This window comes from Notamacropus eugenii, chromosome 2 (assembly GCF_028372415.1).
Source record: "Notamacropus eugenii isolate mMacEug1 chromosome 2, mMacEug1.pri_v2, whole genome shotgun sequence".
NCBI lineage: Eukaryota > Metazoa > Chordata > Mammalia > Diprotodontia > Macropodidae > Notamacropus > Notamacropus eugenii.
Window position 1 is genome coordinate 505,623,852 of NC_092873.1, and position 22,173 is coordinate 505,646,024.

The window sequence follows — 22,173 nt, forward strand, 5'->3', positions numbered from 1 at the left end:
CTTGTCTTACTGCTATAGCTAGCATTTCTTGCACTATGTTAAATGATACTGGTAATAATGGAAATCCTTGCTTTATCCCTGATCTTATTAGAAAGTTCTCTAGTAATTTCCATTACATATTTTCCTGGCTCCTTATTAGATAAATACTATTTATCATATTGATGAAAAGTGTATCCATTTATTCCTAAGCTTTTTAATTTTTTTTAAGAGAAATATTTGGTAGCAGACATGTCAAACTTCCTGAGAGGAGTTAAAAGCTTTTGTACCAGAATAAAATATAAAACATATTAATTTGAGGTTTCCTAAGTCAATATTTGACATCACTGGTTGGTAGTGTTTTTTGTCAAAAGTTTTTCCTGAATCTACTGTTGCAATTAAGTGATTTTAATTTATTATTATATTTATAACATATTCACTATCATATTTATTAATATGCTCCATTATGTTTATAGTTTTCTTAATATTGAGCCATTCTTGTATTCTGTATGTAATTCTACATAGTTTGTTTTTTCTTTTTCTCAATGGAATGAGGAAAATTGAGAGGGAAAGAATCTTTGCATTGATTGAAAAAAATTTAAAAAAAATAAAAGCTATCTGGCTGCAATATCTATGCAATACGTTGATACACTGTTATAATCTCTTTCATTATACTTTATTTAGATTAGTTGCATAAGTATTGATTAGGAATATTGTTCTATAGTTTTCTTTCTCTGATTTGCCTCACCCTGGTTCAGGTATCAAGATCATACTTATTTCATAGAAGTAATTTGATTAGATTTTTTTCTTTTCCTATTTTTTTCACTTTATGTGATATTGGACTTTGTTGTCCTTTGAAGGTTTGGTCAATTTCACTTTTATATACACACTTTGTCCCAGGATTTACTTTTTTGGAAGTTCATTTATGGCTTGTTCAATTTCTTTTTTCTGAAATTAGATATTCATCCATTTAAATCAGTTTTGTTGGCACATAACTGAGAAAATTGTTTCTAATAACTTCCTTTATTCTTCAATTGTTGTGATTTTCTTTTTCACTTTTTGACAATTTGTATTTCTTCTCTTTTAAAAATCAAGTTAGTTAATAGGTTATCTATTTTATTTCTCCCCAAAATAGCTTCTAAGACTTATTTATCACTCAGTGGCTTTTTTACTTTAAATTTTGTTAATTTTGTTGTCTTCAGGATTTTTATTTTTACACTATTTTGACTGGTAAATACTTTTTGCTGAAGCTAAGTTTTTACTTGAAACCTGAAGGGAGCCTAGAAAGCCAACAGGCAGAAATAGGAGAGAGGGGATGGTAAGGAAGACTGGTCATTGAAAAGTCTATGAGTTGGGAGATGGAGGATCACTTCTGAGAAGCAGTGTTGCTGCATCATGGAGTACAAAGAGGGCAGTAAAGTGTAAGAAGACTATTAATGTGGTAAGGGGCTTTAAAAGTCAAATGGAGGGCTTTCTATCTGATCTGGGAGGTGACAGGGAGCTACTGGAATGTATCTGGTAGGAAGCTTGCCATGGTCTGATCCGTGATTTAGGAAGATAAATTTGACAGCTGAGGGTCAAGGATGGTCTGGAATGGGGAGAGACTGGAGGCAGGCAGACCCATCAAAAGGCTACTAGGTCCCCCCACTTTCCTTCCTTTCCCTCACGACTCAGTCTTCTCCAGTCTGGCCTCAGAGGGCATCATTCTGGTGAACCATCCTCTCCAAAGCTCCCGATGATCTTCTCGTTGCCAGGTCAGTTCTGCCGCAGCCACAGCCACACTCTACCCCCGACGGTGATGGGCGCTCTTCTCTTGGTGACCTCACCCACTCCCAGGGGAAGGAACCACCTGGAGGGGCGATCTCTATGCCCAGCCTCAGTCCCCAGTCCGGGATCACCAGCTGCCCGCTGACATCTCAAACTAGGTGTCCATACATGTCATCCATCAGTCTTCTCCCCAGATCTTTGCTCTTCCTACCTTCCCATTCGTCTGGTCTCCCAGGGACCCCATCACCCGACACCTCACACAGTCCATGCAGTTTCCAGGGGAAGGGGATAAGCCTTTGCAGAGCGCCCCCCTCCCCCCCGTGCGCCAGGCACTGCCCCGAGGCTCGGCGGGGACCCCCTGCGGCGGCTGCCCAGGACCGCTCTCACACCTCCCTTCCACAAGGACCCTCCCCATGCCTCTTCTCCTGGGGTTGTTGGGGATTTCCCTTTCCGCGGCCAGAGGCAGGCACTCCCCCGGCTCAGGCTCCCTAAGTAGCTCCCCACCGCCCTACCCGGGAGCCTTGGGGGAAGAAGACCAGCCGCCAGAGAAATGGGGCCTTGCGCTGGACTTTGTTGGGAGGGTCACCAGCCTCACAGGACCCATTCATCGGGATGACTGGAGATGGCCCAGGATGCACTGGGAGACCTCGGCCCCTTCAGGCCCAGGTCCGTCTCTGCAGGTCCTGGCCCATTCATTGAAGGAGCCAGGGCGTGGCCCCTTTAATGCGGACTTGGGGCTGGGAGGGAAAGGGCAACAGTTACTATTGAGAATCCCTGGGAAGCCAGGAGGCTCCAGAGGAGCCCCAGCTTGAGGGTAGTAGGGTTAAGATTTTGGGGGCGGGGAGGGGAGAGGGTGTGGCCTCAGCTTCGCACCTAGGCCCCATCAGGGTCCTCAAGCGTACAGTAGGCGCTCAGTGAAGGCGGGGGAGGCTGGACTGAGGGCTCGAGGGGCGTGGCGCGCGAGGGCCCCGCCCGCTGCTTCTTGCGCAGCCGCAGCTGCCGCTGAGGTGTGAGCTCGCGACCGTACTCAGGGGCGCGCTCGTACCGGAAGTGGTCCGGCCGGGCCGGTTAGGAGGTGACTCTGCACAGCCGGAAGTCGGAGCCTGCGGCGCCGGGAGGCGGCGGTGGCGGCGGCGGCGGCGGCGGCGGGAGGAGGGAGGAGGAGGGGCCGGGGCCGAGCTCAGGCCCGAAGAGTCCGAGGGCCGCCATGGCGACAGGCGCCGACGTTCGCGACATTCTGGAGTTGGGCGGGCCCGAGGGCGATGCGCCGGGGCCCATCAGCAAGAAGGACATCATCAACCCGGACAAGGTGCGTCTGCGCTTGCGCGTCCGGGCGGGGCGGGCGCCGAGGGGTGGGGCCAAGGCCGCCTCCAGGGCCGAATGCGCCTGCGTGGTGTGGGGCGGGCCGACTCCTGGACGGGGCGGGGCCTTGTGCGCCTGCGCGCTATGGCGGGGCGGGGCCGGGAGAAGGGGCGGGGCTCCTGAGCATCCTCTTGGACGTGCCCCAGGCCTGCTGGAAAGCCAGACTGCCCAGGGCAGTAGTGAGCTCCCTGTTTCTGCAGGACTCCAAGCCGACACAGGCCTACCCTGCTCAAGTGGGGGCCAGTCTCCATGCCTTTTGAAGGCCCTTTCAGCTCCTGTGCAGGAGGGGCTGATGGCAAAGGTGGGGCTGAGGTCAGGGGCTGGGGGAGCCAGGCTGGAGGGCTGGGGGGGGCTCCCTGGCCTGGTCTCTCCACTTGAGTCTTGGTCCCTCCTTAGAAAAAGTCCAAGAAGTCGTCAGAGACGCTGACGTTCAAGAGACCAGAGGGCATGCACCGTGAGGTCTACGCTTTGCTCTACTCCGACAAAAAGCAAGTGAATTCCCCCCTCGCCTCCCCATCCCACTGCTCCTAGCTCCATCCCCCTTTTCCTCCCTGATCGACTGAGATGCCCAGGTTTCACCTCTCGTACCTGCCTGAGTCTTTTTCTGGTCTGGCCTTAGTGGTCCCCTTTCAGTCTCACTCAGATATGGGACAGCCTTTTCTGGACTTCTCTCCCCACTCCCATACACACAGCTATTCCCTTTCAAGGAGGAGGATAGAGGGAGCAAGAAGGGTTCATGAGTGTCCCAGGGGTTGGCCTATAATCACCCTCCCCACTTCCCTGGCAGGGATGCACCCCCCTTGCTCCCCAGCGATACAACCCAAGGATACCGCACAGTGAAGGCCAAGCTAGGGTCCAAGAAGGTACGACCCTGGAAGTGGATGCCTTTCACCAACCCTGCAAGAAAGGATGGGGCCATGTTCTATCACTGGCGGCGTGCAGCTGAGGAGGGCAAGGACTATCCCTTTGCCAGGTTCAATAAGGTGAGGCTTCCCTGCTGTTGTGCTCACTGGGGCCAGTTCACATCAATGCTCTGGGCTGGCTTTGATTTGGGCCACCTAAGCTTTTGGTTTGGCCCATTAGACTTAAAAGACAAGTGCAAAAATCTTTGGAGAGGTGTCACCAAGGGGAGTACAGACTGAGGGCTAGGGAAAGAACCGGGAAAGAAAGGTCATTTGTACTTGGATGCTTTCCATGAAAGCTTTGTGGAAGAGCTGACTTTTGAACTGGGTCCTTAGACTTGGAAACAATCTGGCACAGGGATGGGATGAGCTCCTGAAGCACAGGAGACCCCCCCTGAGCTAAGGCATGAAGGCAGCAATACAGGGGACCATGTGGTTGTTGAGTAGTTTACATGTGCTCGTTTCTAGAAGCTGTTGGAGGGAAAATTATGTAAAGTAATACTGAGAAGGTCAAGTCTGCCAGGTGGCTGAGGTCCTTCACTGCTGGGTCGAAGATTGGAACTTGCTCCTAAGAGGTGGCTGGGAGTCACAGGAGGATTTTGGGTCTTGAGCAGGCATCTTAGATCCAGAGCTCTCAGGAATCTCAGAGGTCATTTGTTTCCAATTCTTTCATTTTGCAGATGAAGAAACTGAGGGAGATGAAATGATTTGCCCAGAGTCACCCACGTAGTATGTGTCAGTGGGAGGAATGGAACCCAGGACTTCTGCCCCCACAGCCACCACACCAGCAGACTCTGCATCCTTTTATGGCTGAATTGGACTAGGGAAGTAGGGCTGGTAGTGCAGCCTGAGGGCAAGCCACTGTCGAGCCCACGCAGGTGGCAGAGAGTGAGAATGAGCCAGTGGCTATGAGGAAGGAGACAGACATAGCAGAAGGACAGAATGTGGTGACTCTGGAGTGAGAGAAAAGAGGGAAAGCCTCGCATTGCTCCTTGTCTTCTCATCATCCCAAGCTGAGATCTTTGTCTCAGATTTTACAGATAAAATTCAGGCTATTTCCCATGAGCTCCCTCTTCTTCCTTCCTCCTCATATCCTGTCTCTCAAGTGCCTTCTGCCATGCTCTCCTCCTTCACCCCTGTCTCACATGAAGAGGTAGCCTCCCTCTTGGCCAAGGCCATGCCCTCTGCTTTCTTTAAGAGACCCCATTCTATCCTGTCTCCCGCAGATTGTCCTCTTTCATCCCTACTCTCTCACTAGTCTTCAGTTGTTTCCTGTCTACTGGCTCCCACTGCCCAGAAACATGCCATGCCTCCCCTGCCCTGACAAGACCCTCTACATCCCTTCTGTTTCTTGTCCCTTTTGGGGCTAAGCTCTGTCAGTGGACTCCCCATTTCTCTTCATTCTTAGGTCTCTGTGTTCTGGCTTCCAACCTTCCCACTCACAAAACCTCCCTCTTCTGAGAGCCCAGTGGAAGGGTCTTTACTCTGTCCTTGCTCTTCTTGCTCTCTCTCGAGCCTGTGATTCTGCTCATCACCCTCTTGTCCTGGACACATCTTCCCTAGGTTTTTGTGACCTTGCTCTCTCCTGGTTCTCGTCCACTTGTCTGATCCCTCTTCGGGCTCCAGAGTCAAACTTTCTTTCTGGTCATGCCTATTAGCTGTGGCTATTCCCTCAGATCCTCTTCTCATCTTCTACGTACCAGGGGTCTGCAAATAGCCAGACTGTGGCCTGCTGCCTGTTTTTGTATGGTCATGGAGATAAGAATGACTTTTACATTTTTGAATACAATAAAATTTCATTTAAAATGTAAAAACTATTTTTGGCTCAGACTTGCCAAGAGAGGTGACAGACAGGATTTGCCCCTTTTGATGGAGTTGGAGATTCCCAAGCCCTGCTCTATCCGAGCATCCTTGGTCAAATCAGCTCCCATGATTTCAGACATCAGCCTAGGAGGATGATTCTCAGCTCTGTGTATCCAGCCCTAGCCTGTCTCTTGACCTCCACTCTTTCATCTCCAGCTCCCTGTGGATATCCTCTTAGGCTCAGCATGCTCTACACTGAAGTGTCGTCTCCACCCAAACCTTTCCCTGTTTTCCACAGCATCCTCCAGTCGCCTGGGGTCGAGCCAAGCTGTCAGCTTCAGCTCCAGGCTCTCGACCCTCTCAGCCTCCACATTCCATCAGTTGCCAAAACTTGTGGATGTGACCTTTACTCTAGCTCTTGCTCACTCACCCTTCTCTGACATTCCAACCCCTTGGCCCAGGCCCCCATCACTTCCCCAGGGCTCTACACTTGGTTGTAAGGTAATCTTTAAGTGCAGGTCTGGCCATGTCACCCCACATTCAGTCAGTTCCAGCGATGTTCCCTCTCACCTTCCTTGGAGTCCAAAGCATTACACAGCCTGGCCTCTTCCTCCCCTGATAGTCTTCTTAACCTTTACTCTCCCCTCTGTGATTAGCCTACATAGCCCTTTTGTTGCTCCTCTCCTGACTCTGGGCATTTTCTCTGACTGTGCCCCATGCCTAGCATGCCCTCCCTCCTCATCTCCTCCTCCTGGCTTCCTGAAGACTCAGCTAGTCTCCCCTTTTACAGGAGCCTTTTCTGATCTCCTTTAATGTGAACTCCTTCCCACTGAACTTTCTTCCAGCTAATTTACACCTTGTTGGCACCTCGTTGTTGCCTGCTGCCCCCCCCCCCCCCCCCTCCCAGGGCTCTTCTTCTAGAGCAGCATCCAGCTTTGGCTTTTGCGTGGTACCTCTGGCAGTGAGATTTTTCTAGTGCCTGCTAAGAGGTATTTGGATCTCAGGAACATCCCAGAAACTAAAGCTGTTTTCCCAGAGGCCTCATTCTCAGGAGCAGGCCTAGTTCATGTATCAGCATGTGTTGTTCCTGGTGGGTCATGCATTAACCACCGCTTGGCTGTGGGCTGTGGTTAGAATCACATGTATTCTTCTTCACCCCAGAGTCTGCCACTCTTAGCATCTGCCTCATTTCTGCAGCTAAGGAGGAGGATGGTCAGGCCTCCTGGGGCTAGGCCAGACCATGGTTTTCTGCCCCCCCCTCCACCCTGGGGACCGTGTCAGAGCTTGGGCTTCCACCCCCTGGGGGCTGTGATCTGGGTCCAGCTGTCCCTAGATCTTCCCAGCTCACCTGCCGTTCACAGGGCCAGGCTCGTACCTCCATGTGGTTCTGAGCCATGATCCCCTTGGCCAGTTAGCCCTTACCACCCCCCAATATCAAAGCAGCCAGTCTTACAGCAGAGGCAGTCAGGTGGTACAATGGGTAGAGCAGTGCACCTGGACTCAGAAACACTTGAGTTCAAATCCTGACTTGGATTAGGTGGGTGACCCTGGAAAGTCACATCACCTCTCTGTTCCTCAGTTTCCTGTACGAAACAGGGATCACAACAGCACCTACCTCCCAGGGTTATTGCGAGTAGCCCAAAGCAGGCCTTAATAAATACTTGTGCCACCCCATCTCCTTTAACCCCCCATTGTTGTAAGGTGGGAATGGGATTTGGGCTTCTGACCACAGGCTGCATGTTCCCCTAGGGAGATAGTCAGTCATCATCTTCTACTCACATTGATTTAGTAACATTGCATTTTGAACTAGGTACATATGAGAAAACTGAGGCTGGAGGGGCGACTGTAGTTTAAAAAAGTATCAATTTTTAGCCTTCATTTTAAAAAAGTTTGAATTTCAAATTCCTTTCTGGCCTCTACCCCCACTGAGAAGGCAAGCTACATGGTACCCATTATACGTCATGCAGAGCATTTTCATATTAGCCATGTTGGGGGAAAAAGCAAGAAAAAGAAAAGAAAGCAAAAAAATCGCTTCAGTTTGCTCCCAGAGTTGGTCAGTTTTTTCTCCGAGGGGTCATGTTCTATGGGTAGTCAGTGGCTCCAGGTCCCAGCTGCCAGCTCAGCTCTGGGCCTTAATGTAGGTACTGCTTCGGACGCAGGTCTGGGCTCCCAGAGATTCAGTCTAGGTGTTCACTATGGGCTTGTGCATTGGGGGAGCTGTCTGGATAAAGGGGCTGCTTGACACCTCCCCTCCCCCCAGGCCTTTTTGGCTTGTCTTTAATGTTGCTTGTTGCCGCTCCTCAGTTTACAAAGCTCTTTCCCACCCATGAGCCCATGATCTCCTTAGGTCGCCATCCATCCGGGAGCTCAGAGGCTAGGCAGAGTTCTTACCACTTTACAAATGAGGAAACTGAGGCTTAGAGATTGACAACTGAAATGCAAGCCTGTGAGCCCTCTGACTTCCAGCTGTGACCTCACAGTCCTGCCCCTTTCCAGCTGAACCTCGTTCTCTCTGGTACAGTTACTGAGCAAGTCTAGTGTGTGATCTCTGGGCCCAGCTGGGCTCCTCAAAGGCAGGCTGAACACTGGGCTCCCTGTGGAGGAGAGGCTCGTTGGGCTTATTGAGGACCCTGGCCACCTCTGCCGCCCTCAGGGACCTGGAAAGCAGAGTGGGACCTCTAGTTCATTCAAAGCCCTAAATGGGTTTTTTTTTAAAGGAATTTTTGTTGTTCCTTTAACATCCTAGTCACTTCCAGCAGTCATCGCCCATACTCATTGACCCATCCTCTGTAACAAAGTAACCAACTAATAACCTTGTAACAAAGCGAGGTCAACTGAAAAGCCCCACAGCCTGATAGGTGTGCAGCGTTCTGTATCCATAGGTCCCCACTTTACTGAGCAGATGGAGGTGAGGTTCTGCTCTGCAGAACCAAGATTATTCATTGCAATTAGTCTGAATTCAGGATCCTTTAGTGAGGTTCTCTTGTCTCAGGTCTGCTGTTCTCTTGGTTAGCCTTGTTACCAACCTCGTCATGTTCCTTTGAACATCTCATCTTGGCTGTTTCTTTTAGTGAAATTATATCCATTGCCTTCATAAGCCAAAACCTGTACATCTCTCCCCCAGTACTCATTCTGACTCCAGTTTTTGGCTGCCACCAAGGGCCCGACTATTGTGTTCTGTGTCAGTCAGTTGGTCAGCAAGCGTTTCTTGAGCTCTTAGTGTGTGCTGGCCCAGGCAGGAGAGGATGAGCTCAGTGAGGTCCTGAGACCACAGCCTAGATTCCCTGGCACATTGAAGGACACTATGAAGGGGGCAGTTTGTGGGCAGTGCTCCAAAGGATCGGTGAGATGGATGAGAATAAGGGCATGGGGGGGAGAGAGCTATCCCCTGGGATGGGAAGCAAGGAGGAGCCTGAGGGATGAAGCTAGCTGAGGAAGGTCATGTGCTATTAATGAGATGGTCCAGTGGCATCGCTGAGGGGTGTGGGAGGAGGGGCTGCTTGGAGGCCCCTTCTCCCAGGGAGCAAATGTCAGTTATTGGGCCCAGGTAAGCCCCTTGTCAAGTCCTGAAGGAGTAACAGTTGTGATGTCAAAGCACCACACAGTGGGGGAAGGGCAAATACTATTCTGATTTTCAGAAAATAACAGGCTCTGAGCTTGCCTTCAGTTGCTGGGGAATCCTAGAGGGTATCCTGAAGGGAGAAGGACCAGAAAGGGGGTACCTGCTTCTGTAGTGCTGGTCCTGCCAGCTCTGACTTCTCCCCTTGGGGGACCAGATCCCTGCACCAGGACATGAAAGCCCTTCTGAAGACAGACCTTGCCCTGGTTTAGGCAAGCTTCTGATGAAGTCTCTTATTCTTGTGGAGAAGATGGAAGGATGGGGGACCCAGTCAGCGGGCCTCCAAGGGAAGTGGATGATTCAATGTCCACCGGGCAGGGGGTCTTCAGTGGATGGCCCTGGGGATCAGTACTTTTGACTGTTTAATATTTTTATTAGTGACTTGAAAAGGGGCCTAGATGGCATACAGCTGAAAGGGAGAGCTAACCCAGCAGAGGATATAAATCCACCCAGACAGAAGCTAGACAGGCTAGAGCCCTGGGCTGAGGGGAAGAAGATACAATTGATTAGGTATAAATAAGTGTAAATAAAGTCTTACACTTGGCTCAAAAGAATTAACACCACAGATGTAAGAAGGTGGAAGGTAGGCTAAACGTCAGGTGTTCTGAAAAGGATCTTGAGGTTTCAGTGGCCCTCTAGCTCAGAAAGCTCAGCGTAAGTCAGCTAGGTGACGGGGCAGCCAAAAGACTGATGTGACCTTGGGCTGCATTAGGAGGGGCAGAACTTGCTGAGATCAGGAGGTGAGAGTCCCTGGAGTGTTCACTGCTGTTTGGAGTGAGCTGCGGGAATGGGGGAGAGCTCCTGGCATGCTGAGCTTGCGCGAGAGAAGGTTCAGGGCTGATGTGGGGGGAGGCTCAGACTTCTTTGAGGGCCCCGCAGTCACCAAGGGCAGCTTGGCTTTGACACGGGAAAGACTTCCTCACCAAGAGTCGTTCCATGGTGGGAGGGGCTTTGACCTTGTTAGGGGCAGGGTGGGGACTCCTTGTGTGTGGTTCAGCCTCAAGACCAGTGCTCAGATACTGGACCTGGGAATGTCCATGGTGTCATTTACCTCCCAGAAGGAGCAAGACTCTTCAGCTTTTCTTGCTCATTGGCCATCCCCTGCACACTGGCTCCTCACTGTCCTGGTTTCTGACCCTGGAGTTGCTTGTGGAGGGTTTCCTCTTTACCCTCCTGCTCCTGTGGATCTTCTCTCTGGGGGACTCCTGCTTGGCCCACCCTCCTTCCCATCAGATTTGGCTCCTGCCTCACTAGAAGGAAACTTTCTTGGCTTCTGCTTTGTGGATTAAGTGGAAAGGTGCAGTTTGGCTGGATCCTCCGGTTGGGCATCACTGCCTCCCCTTCTAGGCCCCAGAACAAAGGGCAGAGTCCCACTGCTGGCTTTGTCTTTGTTTTCCCATCTTTCCAATCCTCCCCCTTCCTCCCTTGGACCCCGAGGCATGGGAACCCAGGATAGGATAAAGCAGAACCCTCTCAGCTGGCCAGCTTTCCCTGGGCAGGCTCTTGGGTCTAGGAAGCTTTTGTCCTGCTGCAGTCTGCACCTTCTTCCCTCTGGCTCCTAGGTCTCCCCTCGGACTTAACAGAAGGAGGCCACTCCCTGCCCTCACACCCCGTGGTCCTCTCTTTTCCAGTCAGGATCTTTATCCTCCTGCTTGCTTTCTGCTAAATATTCTCGATGTCCTCACTAAGCTGAGCTGCTCAGGGCTGGCCCCAGTCCTCAACACGTGTTCTGGTCCTTTCTCTGTGTGGCCTGGCCCATGGTGTGAATACCCGTAATTCCAATCTGGTGAGCCTCTGCTGCCCTCTAGTGGCCCCATGGTGGCATGACTAGCTGCCCATCTGCCTGCCTTCTGGAGAGGGTTTCTGTTCTGGGCCAGAGCTACAGGGAGGTGAGAATGGAGAGTAGCCTGCTGGGAACATCCAGCCTGAGGATGCCACTGGACCTATGCTCACCGTGTGCCAGGTCCTGGGGAGCCCGAAGGTTTGCCTCCTGCTGGGGGAGACATACCCCTAACACATGGTTATGTCCTCCTCAGGCAGTGCAGGTGCCTGTGTATTCAGAGCAGGAGTACCAGCTATACCTGCATGATGATGCCTGGACCAAGGCAGAGACTGACCATCTTTTTGACCTGAGCCGTCGCTTTGACCTGCGCTTTGTGGTCATCCATGACCGCTATGACCACCAGCAATTTAAGGTCAGTGGTAGTGGTGCTCATGCTCTCCCCATGTATCCTGACCAGGTCTCAACTGCAGAGACTTTCTCTCCAGCCTGGCCCTGACCAAGAATGCCTGGATAGTAGCCTGGCAGATGGTACCGTCTCTGCTTGGCTCTGTCTCCCCCTGGGCAGCCCAGGCCTGCTGGGACCACTCTTGCTGTTAGAAATCTGTCCCTGCATCCTTCCTTCATGGCTCCTGCTTCTCTCTTTCCTCCCCTTGCCCCCACCTTTGCACCCCTTCCATGCAGTAAGTCCAGTGTTCCTATTCTAGTAGAATCCCTTCCCCAACACTCTCGACGCGTCCCTTCCCTATCTTAGAAGCGGTCGGTGGAAGACCTGAAGGAGCGGTACTATCACATCTGTGCCAGGCTGGCCAATGTGCGGGCTGTGCCAGGCACTGACCTCAAGGTGCCTGTGTTTGATGCTGGGCATGAGCGACGGCGGAAGGAGCAGTTGGAGAGGCTTTACAACCGTACTCCCGAGCAGGTGAGGAGCCCCCTTCCTGTGGCTGCGCCCTGTCCTCTCCCCCCCACCCCTCCAGCAATGAGCTACTTCTCTAGCCTGTAGAGATGCTGGCTGCACCCTCCTGTTTGAGTATGCTGTGGTGGGAAGCAGCTGGGCAGGGGCCCCAGGGGGCCTAGGCCTCTGAAGAAGAAGGCCGATTTCACCTTGGGGCAGCCTTGACAGTTAAATGTGGTGGAAGCAGCAGCAATGTGCTGGTGAAGCAGGTTGTTTTGTAGACACTGGAACTGCAAAATGTCATCGTGTGCTCCATATTTCCTCACTACTGCTTGGTCCTTTTCCCCTTAATCCTACAAAATTATAAGGCTGTGCAGGGGAAGTGGTGCTCTGGACTTTCCACAGTCAGACTATGGCTGATAGATCATGTCCCTCACTGATCATTCTGGGCCCCTCCCTATGCCTGCAGGTGGCAGAGGAGGAGTACCTGGTTCAGGAGCTGCGCAAGATTGAGGCACGCAAGAAAGAGCGGGAGAAGCGCAGCCAGGACCTGCAGAAGCTCATCACTGCCGCCGATACCACAGCGGAGCAGCGGCGCACCGAACGCAAGGCCCCCAAGAAGAAGCTGCCACAGAAGAAGGAGACAGAGAAACCGGTGAGCTGGGTGAGGGCTGGGGGCATGTCACCTTGGGTTGCCTGGGTCAGTGCCCCCAAACACTGACCTATGCAGCCAGGGCCCCCTGCCCTGCCCTGCCTTGTAGGGCCCTACAGCTCTCCTGTATTCTGAGTCCTACGGGAGTCTAGTGGTAGAGATGGAGAGGCTTCAGCAGCCTCCAGGCCACTCTCCTCCCTTTACAGAGGGGTAAGTGACTTCCCTAAGATCACACAGGATTTGAACACAGGTCCCCTGACTTGAGAGCCATTGTTCTTTGCATTGCACCCTTGGCTCCTTGCACTCGTCTTTGCAAGGCAAGAATTCTAGCCCTTTCACTGCGCTGGCTGCTTTATTGTGATGGCAGATAAGGTCTGTGCAGGCAGAGGCCTTATCCCCTCCTCTTCTTTCAGAGCTTATGGCCCACTCAAACCCCCAGATCTTTCTCACGGCATCAGTTCTTCAGCCATGTAGCTCTTCCCTTTCACTCCTCTATCCTAGACTTATGTTTTATTGTACTCAAGTGTAGATTTCTGGAGCTTCATCCTTATTGCCGGCCCATGGGCCTTGGCAGGTGGTGGTGCCCTGCACCCTCTCCTGCAGCCAGACCCTGTGCTTTGGCTCCGCCAGGGTGGGAGACCCAAAGGGGAGCAGCTGATGTCCTTCTGTGGGCCCGATGCCTGTGCTAGCAAAGCCTTGATCTACCACATGTGTACTAGTAGCTGAGAGCTGGAGAGACTCACCCCTCATTTGACAGGAGGCAACTAAGGCCTAAAGGAGAGGATGACTGTCCCAGCACTCTGTGGGTGCCAAAAAGCAGACGCTGCAGCAGTGTCTGAGCACAGGGCTGAGCACAGACCCCAGGGCACTCTCCTGGATGCCACTGACCTCCTCGCTGGTGTTGGTCATTTGATCCATTTGGTCACTGTCCACTTGATTAGGGGATGGCCTAGTCCATAACTTGCCAATGTGAGTCAGGCGGCCTCTGCTGCCTTATCTTCATGGTAGTCCTTTTCCAGAAAGGAGGGAGGGCATTGGCCACAACCTGGCCTTGGGGAAGCCAGGCTGGCTCTTCAGGATTTCCTGGCCTCAAGGTGGCAGGTTCTGATCCCTTTGTATTTTTAAGCCCTGGGATCCTTGCCACCATCTTTCTGAGGTGACTGACTCCTCTGCCTGTTCTTGTAGGGCCCAAGGATGTCCTTCATCTAGGCCAGGGGACTTGCACTGCCCCTGGGCAGCTGGGGGGGTCCCTTGCCATTCATCTCCTCCATCTTAGTATCTCTCCCCCGTTGGCCTCTTTTGTTCTTGTCCAGAGACAAACCTCCTCATGGTCCCTTCTACCCCGAGCCGAAGTCCAGGCCGCACCACCTTTCCCCCTTTGTCCCCCCAAGGGAGCCTCCCTTAGCCTGTCTGCACACTGTGACAGTGGCAGGGCTGCTCCTGGGGATGGCTCCTCTGAGTCTGAGCTGCCTCTGTTTCCCCTTTCAGTGTTGGAGGCCTCCTGCATAGGTTCTCCAGCCTCATCTCACTTCTCTCTGCTCTGGCTCATCCAGATTTTCCCTGTCTTTCTGTCCTTCCTCATTGCCCAAGGTCCTTACTGCCCTTCACTGGGCTTTGTAGTTTCCTGGCTGCTGGGCATCCACTTTGTCTGTAGTTGTGTGGGTGCTGGTGGAACATTCTCTCTGTATTGGGACTCCAGGATTTTGTGCTCAGTTGTTGGAGGCCTTCCTCTCAGACTTAAGGGACTTTGCCAGGCCACACCTCCCCTGGTGTTCTGGTGACCCAACTCTGGGACCTCTGGTGGGTAGCATCTCTCCTTGTGGTCCTTGTTGCTGCCTGCTCAGGCTGCAGAGCTCCTGCCAGCCCGGTGTTCGGGGCATGGGGGTGGGGTGCTGCTCGGGGTACCCTCGTAGCTGACCTCAGATGGGTTCCCTCCCCTCTGGCCTGCCTGCTTCCTAACTTCTCATTAGTTGTCTATCTCACAGAGGAGAAAGCAGGCTGAGAGAAGGCAGAACAGCCCAAATTCAGGTTGCTTCTTCTGAGAGTTGTCGTACCTTCTGTCCCAGCTGTGATCTCACCTGGGTGCTGGATGCACTAGGGAATGGGAGGGGCCCTTAGTGGTGGGGGCGAACAACACCAGGTTCTGCCCCCAGGGCTGAAGGCCCCAGGATCCCAAAGCTCTTGCCTGACTTCTCTCAATCGAAATTGTTTTTGAGGTTTTGGAACCCCGCCCCTTCCCTCCCCCCCCCCACCCCCAGTCCATTCATGTACTTGTTATCCCCTAGCCTTACTGACACTAACCCTTCTCCTGCCTGGGAAGTGGATCCTGTCCAGTGGAGTCATGTTAGTACTGTGCATCTTTAGCATGTTGACCTCATAGCAGAGATGTCCTCTGCTTTTGGTCATCCTTGCAGAAGGCCCATCTCAGGCCATTGGGCCCTTGTAAAACCTCCTGTGCTTAATGCCCCGTGTGAAAGCAGAGAGCCTGGAGTGCCATCTGTGGGACTCTGGGGGATTTGGGCCACTCTGGACAAGGCCCCAGGCCCTCCCTCATCTGAGTTGTCACCCTCTGGATCTTTTGAGTTTTCCCTGGGGCTTCTTCTGTCCCTCCCTGGTTCACTTTCCCCTGGAGTGTTAATCCATAAGTGGGCTCCTCATTCTTCCTTTCCAAGCCTGCCCCTCCCTCAGGGCACTCAGTGTCCCTGGTTCTTTCCCCTCTCAAAGGTCTTGCCCCCTCGTCTTACAGGACACTCCTGTATCCCTGCTGCCCAGATCAGGGTCCTTGGGTTGGGCTTCCCCGTGCTCTCTCTGCAGTGAGTCGCTTTACTTGGTTTGTCGACTTCCCAAGATGAATGTTTTTCTCTAGGACGCAGGAGGGGAGGTTGGGAGCAGTCACCTTTTTCTTACAAACTCCATTCTCTCTTGGCCTCAGTTTCCCTATCTATAAAATGACCAAGTTTGGGTTCTGAGGGGGAGAAGTTGCAGAGAAGTAAATTGAGGGAGGCCTAATGTCAAGAAAAACTGTCAGAGGCCTGCCTGACAGTGGGAAGGGGACTCATCATAGATGTTGTAGGACCCTAGTTCTACAGCTGGGAAAGACTCAAGAGAGCATCAAGGTCAGCCTCCTCACCTTACAGATAAGGAAACTGAGGCCCAAAAGGTGTCACATGGGTGGTCATTGCCTTTTGTCCTTCATCCCTTGCCCCCTCCCTAAAGGTATCCAAGCAGAGGCTGGCTGATCTCAGGCTAGCTCAGTGGCTGGGCCTGGGTGTTAGATCTCCTCGTCCCAGCTGGCCCTGTAGCCCTGTCCAGGGGAGGAAGTTGGAGTGGACTATGGGGTCAGGGTAGAGGAGCAAGCTTTGATGTGAGGGAAGGACTCCCCTGAAGGCTGAGCAGCTACACTGTGTGCGTGGTGCCCCTAGAGGGTGAGGACCTTGGGTGGACCTGCTGCTCTTGCCCCCCCTGCTTGTCTCATCCCTGCCTTTTCCCCTTTTAGGCTGTCCCGGAGACAGCTGGCATCAAGTTTCCTGACTTCAAATCTGCAGGAGTCACCCTACGTAGTCAGAGGGTAAGTCCTGGGCTCCATTCCCTTCACCAGCTCATGGCTCTGCCTCTTTGCACGTCTCCCCAAGGGTGCCTAGTTTGTGGGCAGCTGTGGTAAAGCCACAGGCTGGGCACTGCCTCACCTTGGTGGACCTGAAGTTGCCAGCCTTGGGGCCACCACCTGACAGTGGCCTTCAGTGGCACTGGTCACTGGGGGCCAGCCTTGCCGGGGAGGTGAGTGATGGACTCCTCATTTCAGGCTGATAACATTTCACGGAGAGCAGACCACCTTCATCCATCTTAGAGATGGACGGCTCACCCGCTAAATGCAGAGCTAGGATCAGTGGGCCCTGCCACATAAATCATAACATTTTCTTAATGACGGTAAAATTAGAATATACTCTGCTCCCTGGCCAATGGAGTCTGCCCGGCTGCCCGCTAGCTGCCAGGTGGAACCAGGAGATAGAAGAGGGGGTGGCAGGCTTGCAGGGGTGAGGGAGCCACTGAGGGAACAGCTAGCTTTGGGCTGTGGCCTTGGGAACAGGGCTAGCCTGATAGAGGTTGTGCTTCTGTGAGGCTGGGTCCTCCACCAAGGCCCTTCCAGGAGGCTCCAGCATATCTGCCTACCCCTTCCCTTGTGCTCCTCAGGAAATCTTGGGCAAGGATGTGGCCTTCTGACCTTGGTTCAGGCTTTCCTAGATTCCCTAATGCTTTCTGGGTGACACTGGTCCTGGACCTCCAGGGCTTTGTCCACGCTCTGCCTCCTGCTGGAATGTCCCTCCTCCCTCTGATCAGTTTTTTTGCCCTGCTTAGCCTCCTGTCCCTCCCACCCTTGGGCCTCCCAGAGGCCTCGGTCTGCCTCGCCCTGAAGCCCTGATGATCCAAGGTTGCTCGTTTCTCCACTTGCCCCAAGAATGTGAGCACCATGAGGCAGAGGCCTAGTATGGAACCATGGTCTCCACTCCCTTGGTGCCAGGCCTGTGCCCGGCACGGCCAGGGGAGTGACCTGTGCACAGGTGTCAGTGGCTGTGGGGCTGTGTGCTCCTGCAGCATTTTCTTTCTGCTCCTTGGCCGCCTCCTTTTCCTGGGGGTATGGGCAGGGTGGTGGGAGTGCAGGGGAGGAGGCTGAGCAGAGCCGTGATCCCCGGTGCAGATGAAACTTCCGAGCTCGGTGGGACAGAAGAAGATCAAGGCTTTGGAGCAGATGCTTCTGGAGCTGGGAGTGGGTGAGTGTGGGGCCGGGGCAGAGCTGGGGGATGGGGGAGGAGCAGGAGCAGAGGATTGAGGTTCACCTGGTACCCCCAAAGAAGAGGCCCTGGGGCCAGGTGGGATTTGGCGCTCTGAGGGGCATCTATCCTGGGTTTGGGGGTTTCCTGTGTGGATCTTTCTCCTCCCATCCTAAAGCTAGGGTATACCAGTATGGAGTTGGGGAGCCTGCTGACCTTGTCTTGGAGCACTATCCTGCAAGTGGTCCCCAGATCCTATAGGTCCCCTGTAGGCACTAGGATTCAGGCCCATGGGCAGAGATGGCTTCCCTTTGATTTAGGGCTTCTTTAAGGGAGGAGAGTGTGTAGGTTTGTGTGTTAGATGAGGGGGAGAGGGTCACTAGGCAATAGTTCCTTTGAAAAAACTCTGGAAGTCTGAGTGGCCCCCTAACACGATGAGTCATGGGGCAGCTGGGATAATGAATGGGATCTTGGGCTACCTTGGAGGAGTAGGGAGCCAAGGGTCCTACTGCGCCTAGCCAAATGGGGTCTTGTGCTTGGTCTGAGGGCATTAAAAAAATGTAGTGTCCAGAAGTGGGTAGCCAGCCTGGATGGGGCAGGGCCCAGTGCTGGTGCCTTGGTGCCTGGTGGATCTGCCCCACAGTGCCACATGAGGCAGCCAGCCCAGGGTAGCCTTGGGGCATGGAAGCCTTCGGAAGCTCTGTTCATGCAGCCCCCACCTGTGCCCCCAGAGCTGAGCCCCACACCCACTGAAGAGTTGGTACAGATGTTCAACGAGCTGCGGAGTGACCTGGTGCTGCTGTACGAGCTGAAGCAGGCCTGCGCCAACTGCGAGTACGAGCTGCAGATGCTGCGGCATCGCCACGAGGCCTTGGCCCGAGTGGGACCACTGGGGGCCGCCCCCCCACCCCCACCCTTGCCCAGTGCAGAGCCGCCCCCCCTGCCTGGCGATGGGCCCGGCCCTGACCTGGCCAAGGACACCATCATCGACGTGGTGGGCGCACCCCTGACACCCAACTCGGTGAGCACAGCCCTGGGGACAGGGCCCCCAGACCAGCTCCCCCCCTGGCCTTGCCAATGACTGCCCGGATGACCTTGGGCAGGCCAGCTTCTTGGGGCCTGTTTCTACCTCTGGCCAAAGGGAGTTGGGTGCCCAGGCTGTCTGGGGACTGTGGGGCTCCCAGCAGCTCACACCCCACCCCGCCCCATCTCCCCCTCTCTTGACAGAGGAAGCGGCGGGAATCAGCCTCCAGTTCATCGTCAGTGAAGAAGGCCAAGAAACCCTGAAGTTGCTGAGACTGAACTGGGCGTGCCTGCTGCTGAGGGGCCTGAGTGGGTGCCCAGGCTGGGGCCTGGGTGGACAAAGGCCAGGACTGGTGTTTGGGGAGGGGGCTGTGTAAATAGAGCACCTGCTGCTTGCTGATCCTTCATTGCTTCTCACTCTGTTCTCTGCTGGGCCAGAAGGGTGGGGGGAGGTGGGGTGGCAGACATCTCTGGGGCCTAGGCCGCCCCTCCCCCAGCCCTGGACACGGTTTCACGGGGGCCTCACCTCATTCCCCCAGACTTTTATTCTCTGTGGCACATTCACAGCGGGTGGGGTTGACAGACACAGTGATGGGGGGGGCAGGGGGAGGGAGAGGGGCTACTCTGTCCTGGAGTCCAGGGAAGGGACAACCACACGCCATGCACTATGGGGAGGGTGGAGGTCACTGGGAGCTTGGGCCCCCACCCCTTGTGCCAGAGGAGGGGGGGAGTGTGAGGTCTGACCCAGCCTCCCTGGGACCCCCAAGGGAAGGGCCTAATACTGGGACTGAGCTGGCCCAGGGTGGAGGAGAGACACACCCACCTCCAGGAAGGAGCCCAGGGCTGGCCGGCCTGCCTGCCCAGCTGCCCCATGTCCTGCCTTCCCTGGGGTGACTGGTCCCCTCCCCTCCAGCTGTCCAGCCCCAGGGCCCCCTCAGAATGGAGGCTGATGGGTGGATGGGCAGGTGGGCAGGCAGTGAGACCAGACTAGGGACGGTGGGAAGGGGGTTTGCTCTCCTTGCCTCCAGATGCCCTGGGCAGGGGGCTGGGGGCTGGCTGGGGGGGTCCGTGACCAGAGCTGACTCCCCCTTGGGTGGCCGATCAAAAGGGCTTGGACGTCTGCTTGAAGATGAAGCCTCGGTGGGCCAGTGTTTTCATGATGTTGGCGATGTTCTTACAGTCATCTGTGGAGAGAGGAGAGAGTAAGGGGCTGCTGGGCTCAAGGGCACCTGGGGGGGGGGGGGTGTCACCAGGGTCGTTAAGTCAAGCTGCTTCTTGAAGACTCAAGCTTCCTGCTTGTGGCTGGGGATGAATCTTTCAAACCCTTTAAGTGCAGGATAGCTCCTGAAGAGATGCAAGGGGTCGATGGGTGGCAGTGACTGCTGTGCTACCAGCTCCCCTCCAGGGACTCCGAAGAAGTGAAGTCCACTAACTGTGGCCTAGGAGAACTTAGGCCACCTCTGCCTGTGCTTTCCTGGCTGTGAAATGCGGATCAGCCCTAGGAAGGTATTTGCAAGGGCACCTCCTCCCCGCCTCCCCTCGGGTTTCCTCCACCAGCAGTCCTGTCCCAGGGATGCAGGCTGCCTGCCTTTCTACCCCTGCCTTCCTACCCCTGCCTTCCATCGATGCATGTGGGAGTTAGAAGGCAGGGAGGAGGGGCTCCCCAAGGCCTCCAGCCCAGCCCACATAGGAAAGGAATCCAGGCCTTTGCAGCTCTGCTTGATAACCCCCAATGGGTGTGGGGGCTCACTACCAGCGGAGAAGCCCTTACTGACCACGAGCCTCGAGTGACTTCGCGGTCTGGGCCGAGCGTGCCTCGCTGCTTTCCCAGCCCGTGCCCAGTCTTCCTCGGCCCGGGAAGGCCCCCGATGGCCTCAGCCCTCGGCAGCACGGGAGCCTCTCCTCCCGAAGCCCAGCTGCTCACACGCTCCCCGCTGCGCAGACCAGGCGGGGGAAGGGAGGCTCAGGGAGCCCGCGGGGAGGACGGGGCCGGGCCCCATATTTCATGCTGGAAATTGGCCTGCGCGTCCTCTCCCGCGGGCGGTGATGTATGGGCCCCGTCGCCATAAGAAAAAGCCAGAGCCGCGGGGTAATTTCTCCCTTGACGGAGCTCAGCCGCCGAGTGATCCTTCTTGCTCAAGGGACCGCGGGGGTGGGGAGCCTGAGACACGGCCGGGGGACGGAACCCCGCGGCCCAGACTGGCCGGGAAGGAGGGGGCGCGGGCCCGCACGCAGTCCTGCCCACTGACGTCTTCACTTCCCCTGCCCAGGGGCCCCCATTCATCACAGACTCGCTGCCCGGGGTGACTTTGGCTGCCCTCCCGTGTGGGGAATCGGGGGAGCACCCATCTCCCCCATCTCCCCTGGGGAAGGGGCCATTTCATCACAGCGTCAAGGGCCGCTAAGGTTGGTAAGGACGGGCCGAGTCGCGGCTAATTGTGCCCATGCGTCACTGTCAGCCGGGAGCTGGGCAGGGGCTGCTCTGGGGGCTCCTTCGACCCCTCCAAGGCGACCCTCGCCGGAACCGGTGTCTGGAGGGGGCGTGTCAGCACCCCGTGGGCCCAGAGAGATCCAGGACCGGCACCGTGGGCTGGGCCGGGGCTTGGCACCCTGTGCAAGTCCACGGCCTCCCCCTACACTGCTCCTCTGACCTCGTACCCCGGTCCACCGAGACGCTGCTTGTAATTACTCGCATAAAGGTCCACAATGGGGAACAAGTGTCTCACACGCAATTACAAACGTCCATTGATTTTACACAGGGATGGGGGGCCAGCTATGGGGACCCTACCCTGGAGGACCCACTACCGGCGGGCGGGGGACCCAGAATAAAGGAAAGGAGGGGAAACCGTGAGAGGAGGTGCATGGGACCTCTCCCCAAGCTGACCCCCAACTGGGCTGGGCCCAAGAGCTGAGGGTCCCCGTGCCCCAGTAGCTTCCTCTGGTCTTTTCCTGGTGGTAGGTCCTGCCAAGCTAGGGTCACCAGAGTAGCTGAAGGCACCAAGGAGGAAAGTGCTGAGGTTGGGCTGAAGCCCAGAGCAGTGGGTCCTTTGGCTGCCAGATGCAGTGGAGGGGACCCCTCGGCTGGGGCAAACAGGGTTTCATTCTCTGAACTAATGAATACAAACTGCCCCGTTTGGAGGCAGGGGCCGGCAGCCAAGCTATAGATTTTTAATGAGGGGGCCCCACCTTCCTCCAGCCCTGCTGGCCGGCTAGGCCCACACTGCAAAATCGATGGTGTGAGTGTAGGAATATTGTATATTGATATTGTAATAATCCTGGGGATTGATTTAAGAGCTGAGCAGGCAGCCGGGGTCAGCCCCAGGACAGAGGGGGCCGGGCTGGGCTCTCCTCTCAGGGTCCCTGGGGTCGTCCTAGAGGGTACTACCCCCTCCCTGGTGAGCTCTGCCCCATCCCAGCACCTAGCACACAGTAGGTGCCTAATAAATGTTCAATGACATGGCTACCTTCTTCTCCCATCTCTCCCACTCTATCTCTCCATCTTTCTTGTCCTTCACTGCCCCACTCTCTCTCCTGGTCTTCCTGTCTGCTCCTCTACCTTCCCCGTGACCTAGGCAGTCACCTCTTGCCTCTCCATGTCCCTCTCTGGCTGCCTGTTTTCCCACAT

The 22,173-nt window shown here is 54.8% G+C and overlaps 2 protein-coding genes across 7 annotated transcripts in view; one reads left to right on the plus strand and one right to left on the minus strand.

Annotated features, from left to right (window-relative positions):
- Positions 1–2,484: 2,484 nt before the first annotated feature.
- On the plus strand, positions 2,485–18,955 carry DMAP1 (DNA methyltransferase 1 associated protein 1). Its single transcript, XM_072649183.1, has 10 exons — positions 2,485–3,052; positions 3,502–3,593; positions 3,893–4,088; positions 11,466–11,624; positions 11,964–12,131; positions 12,574–12,759; positions 16,253–16,324; positions 17,453–17,525; positions 18,257–18,546; positions 18,753–18,955. The coding sequence occupies exons 1-10, from the start codon at positions 2,951–2,953 to the stop codon at positions 18,810–18,812; spliced, it is 1,398 nt and encodes a 465-aa protein (XP_072505284.1). The 5' UTR covers positions 2,485–2,950; the 3' UTR covers positions 18,813–18,955.
- Positions 18,956–19,075: 120 nt separating this feature from the next.
- ERI3 (ERI1 exoribonuclease family member 3) overlaps positions 19,076–22,173 on the minus strand; it is a 180,393-nt gene continuing 177,295 nt past the window's right edge. For all 6 annotated transcript variants that reach the window (XM_072649184.1, XM_072649187.1, XM_072649189.1 and 3 more), the window contains one exon: positions 19,076–19,732. In XM_072649184.1, the coding sequence (XP_072505285.1) occupies positions 19,650–19,732 (83 nt within the window). In that variant the 3' untranslated portion in view covers positions 19,076–19,649. The remainder of the gene's footprint in view (positions 19,733–22,173) is intronic.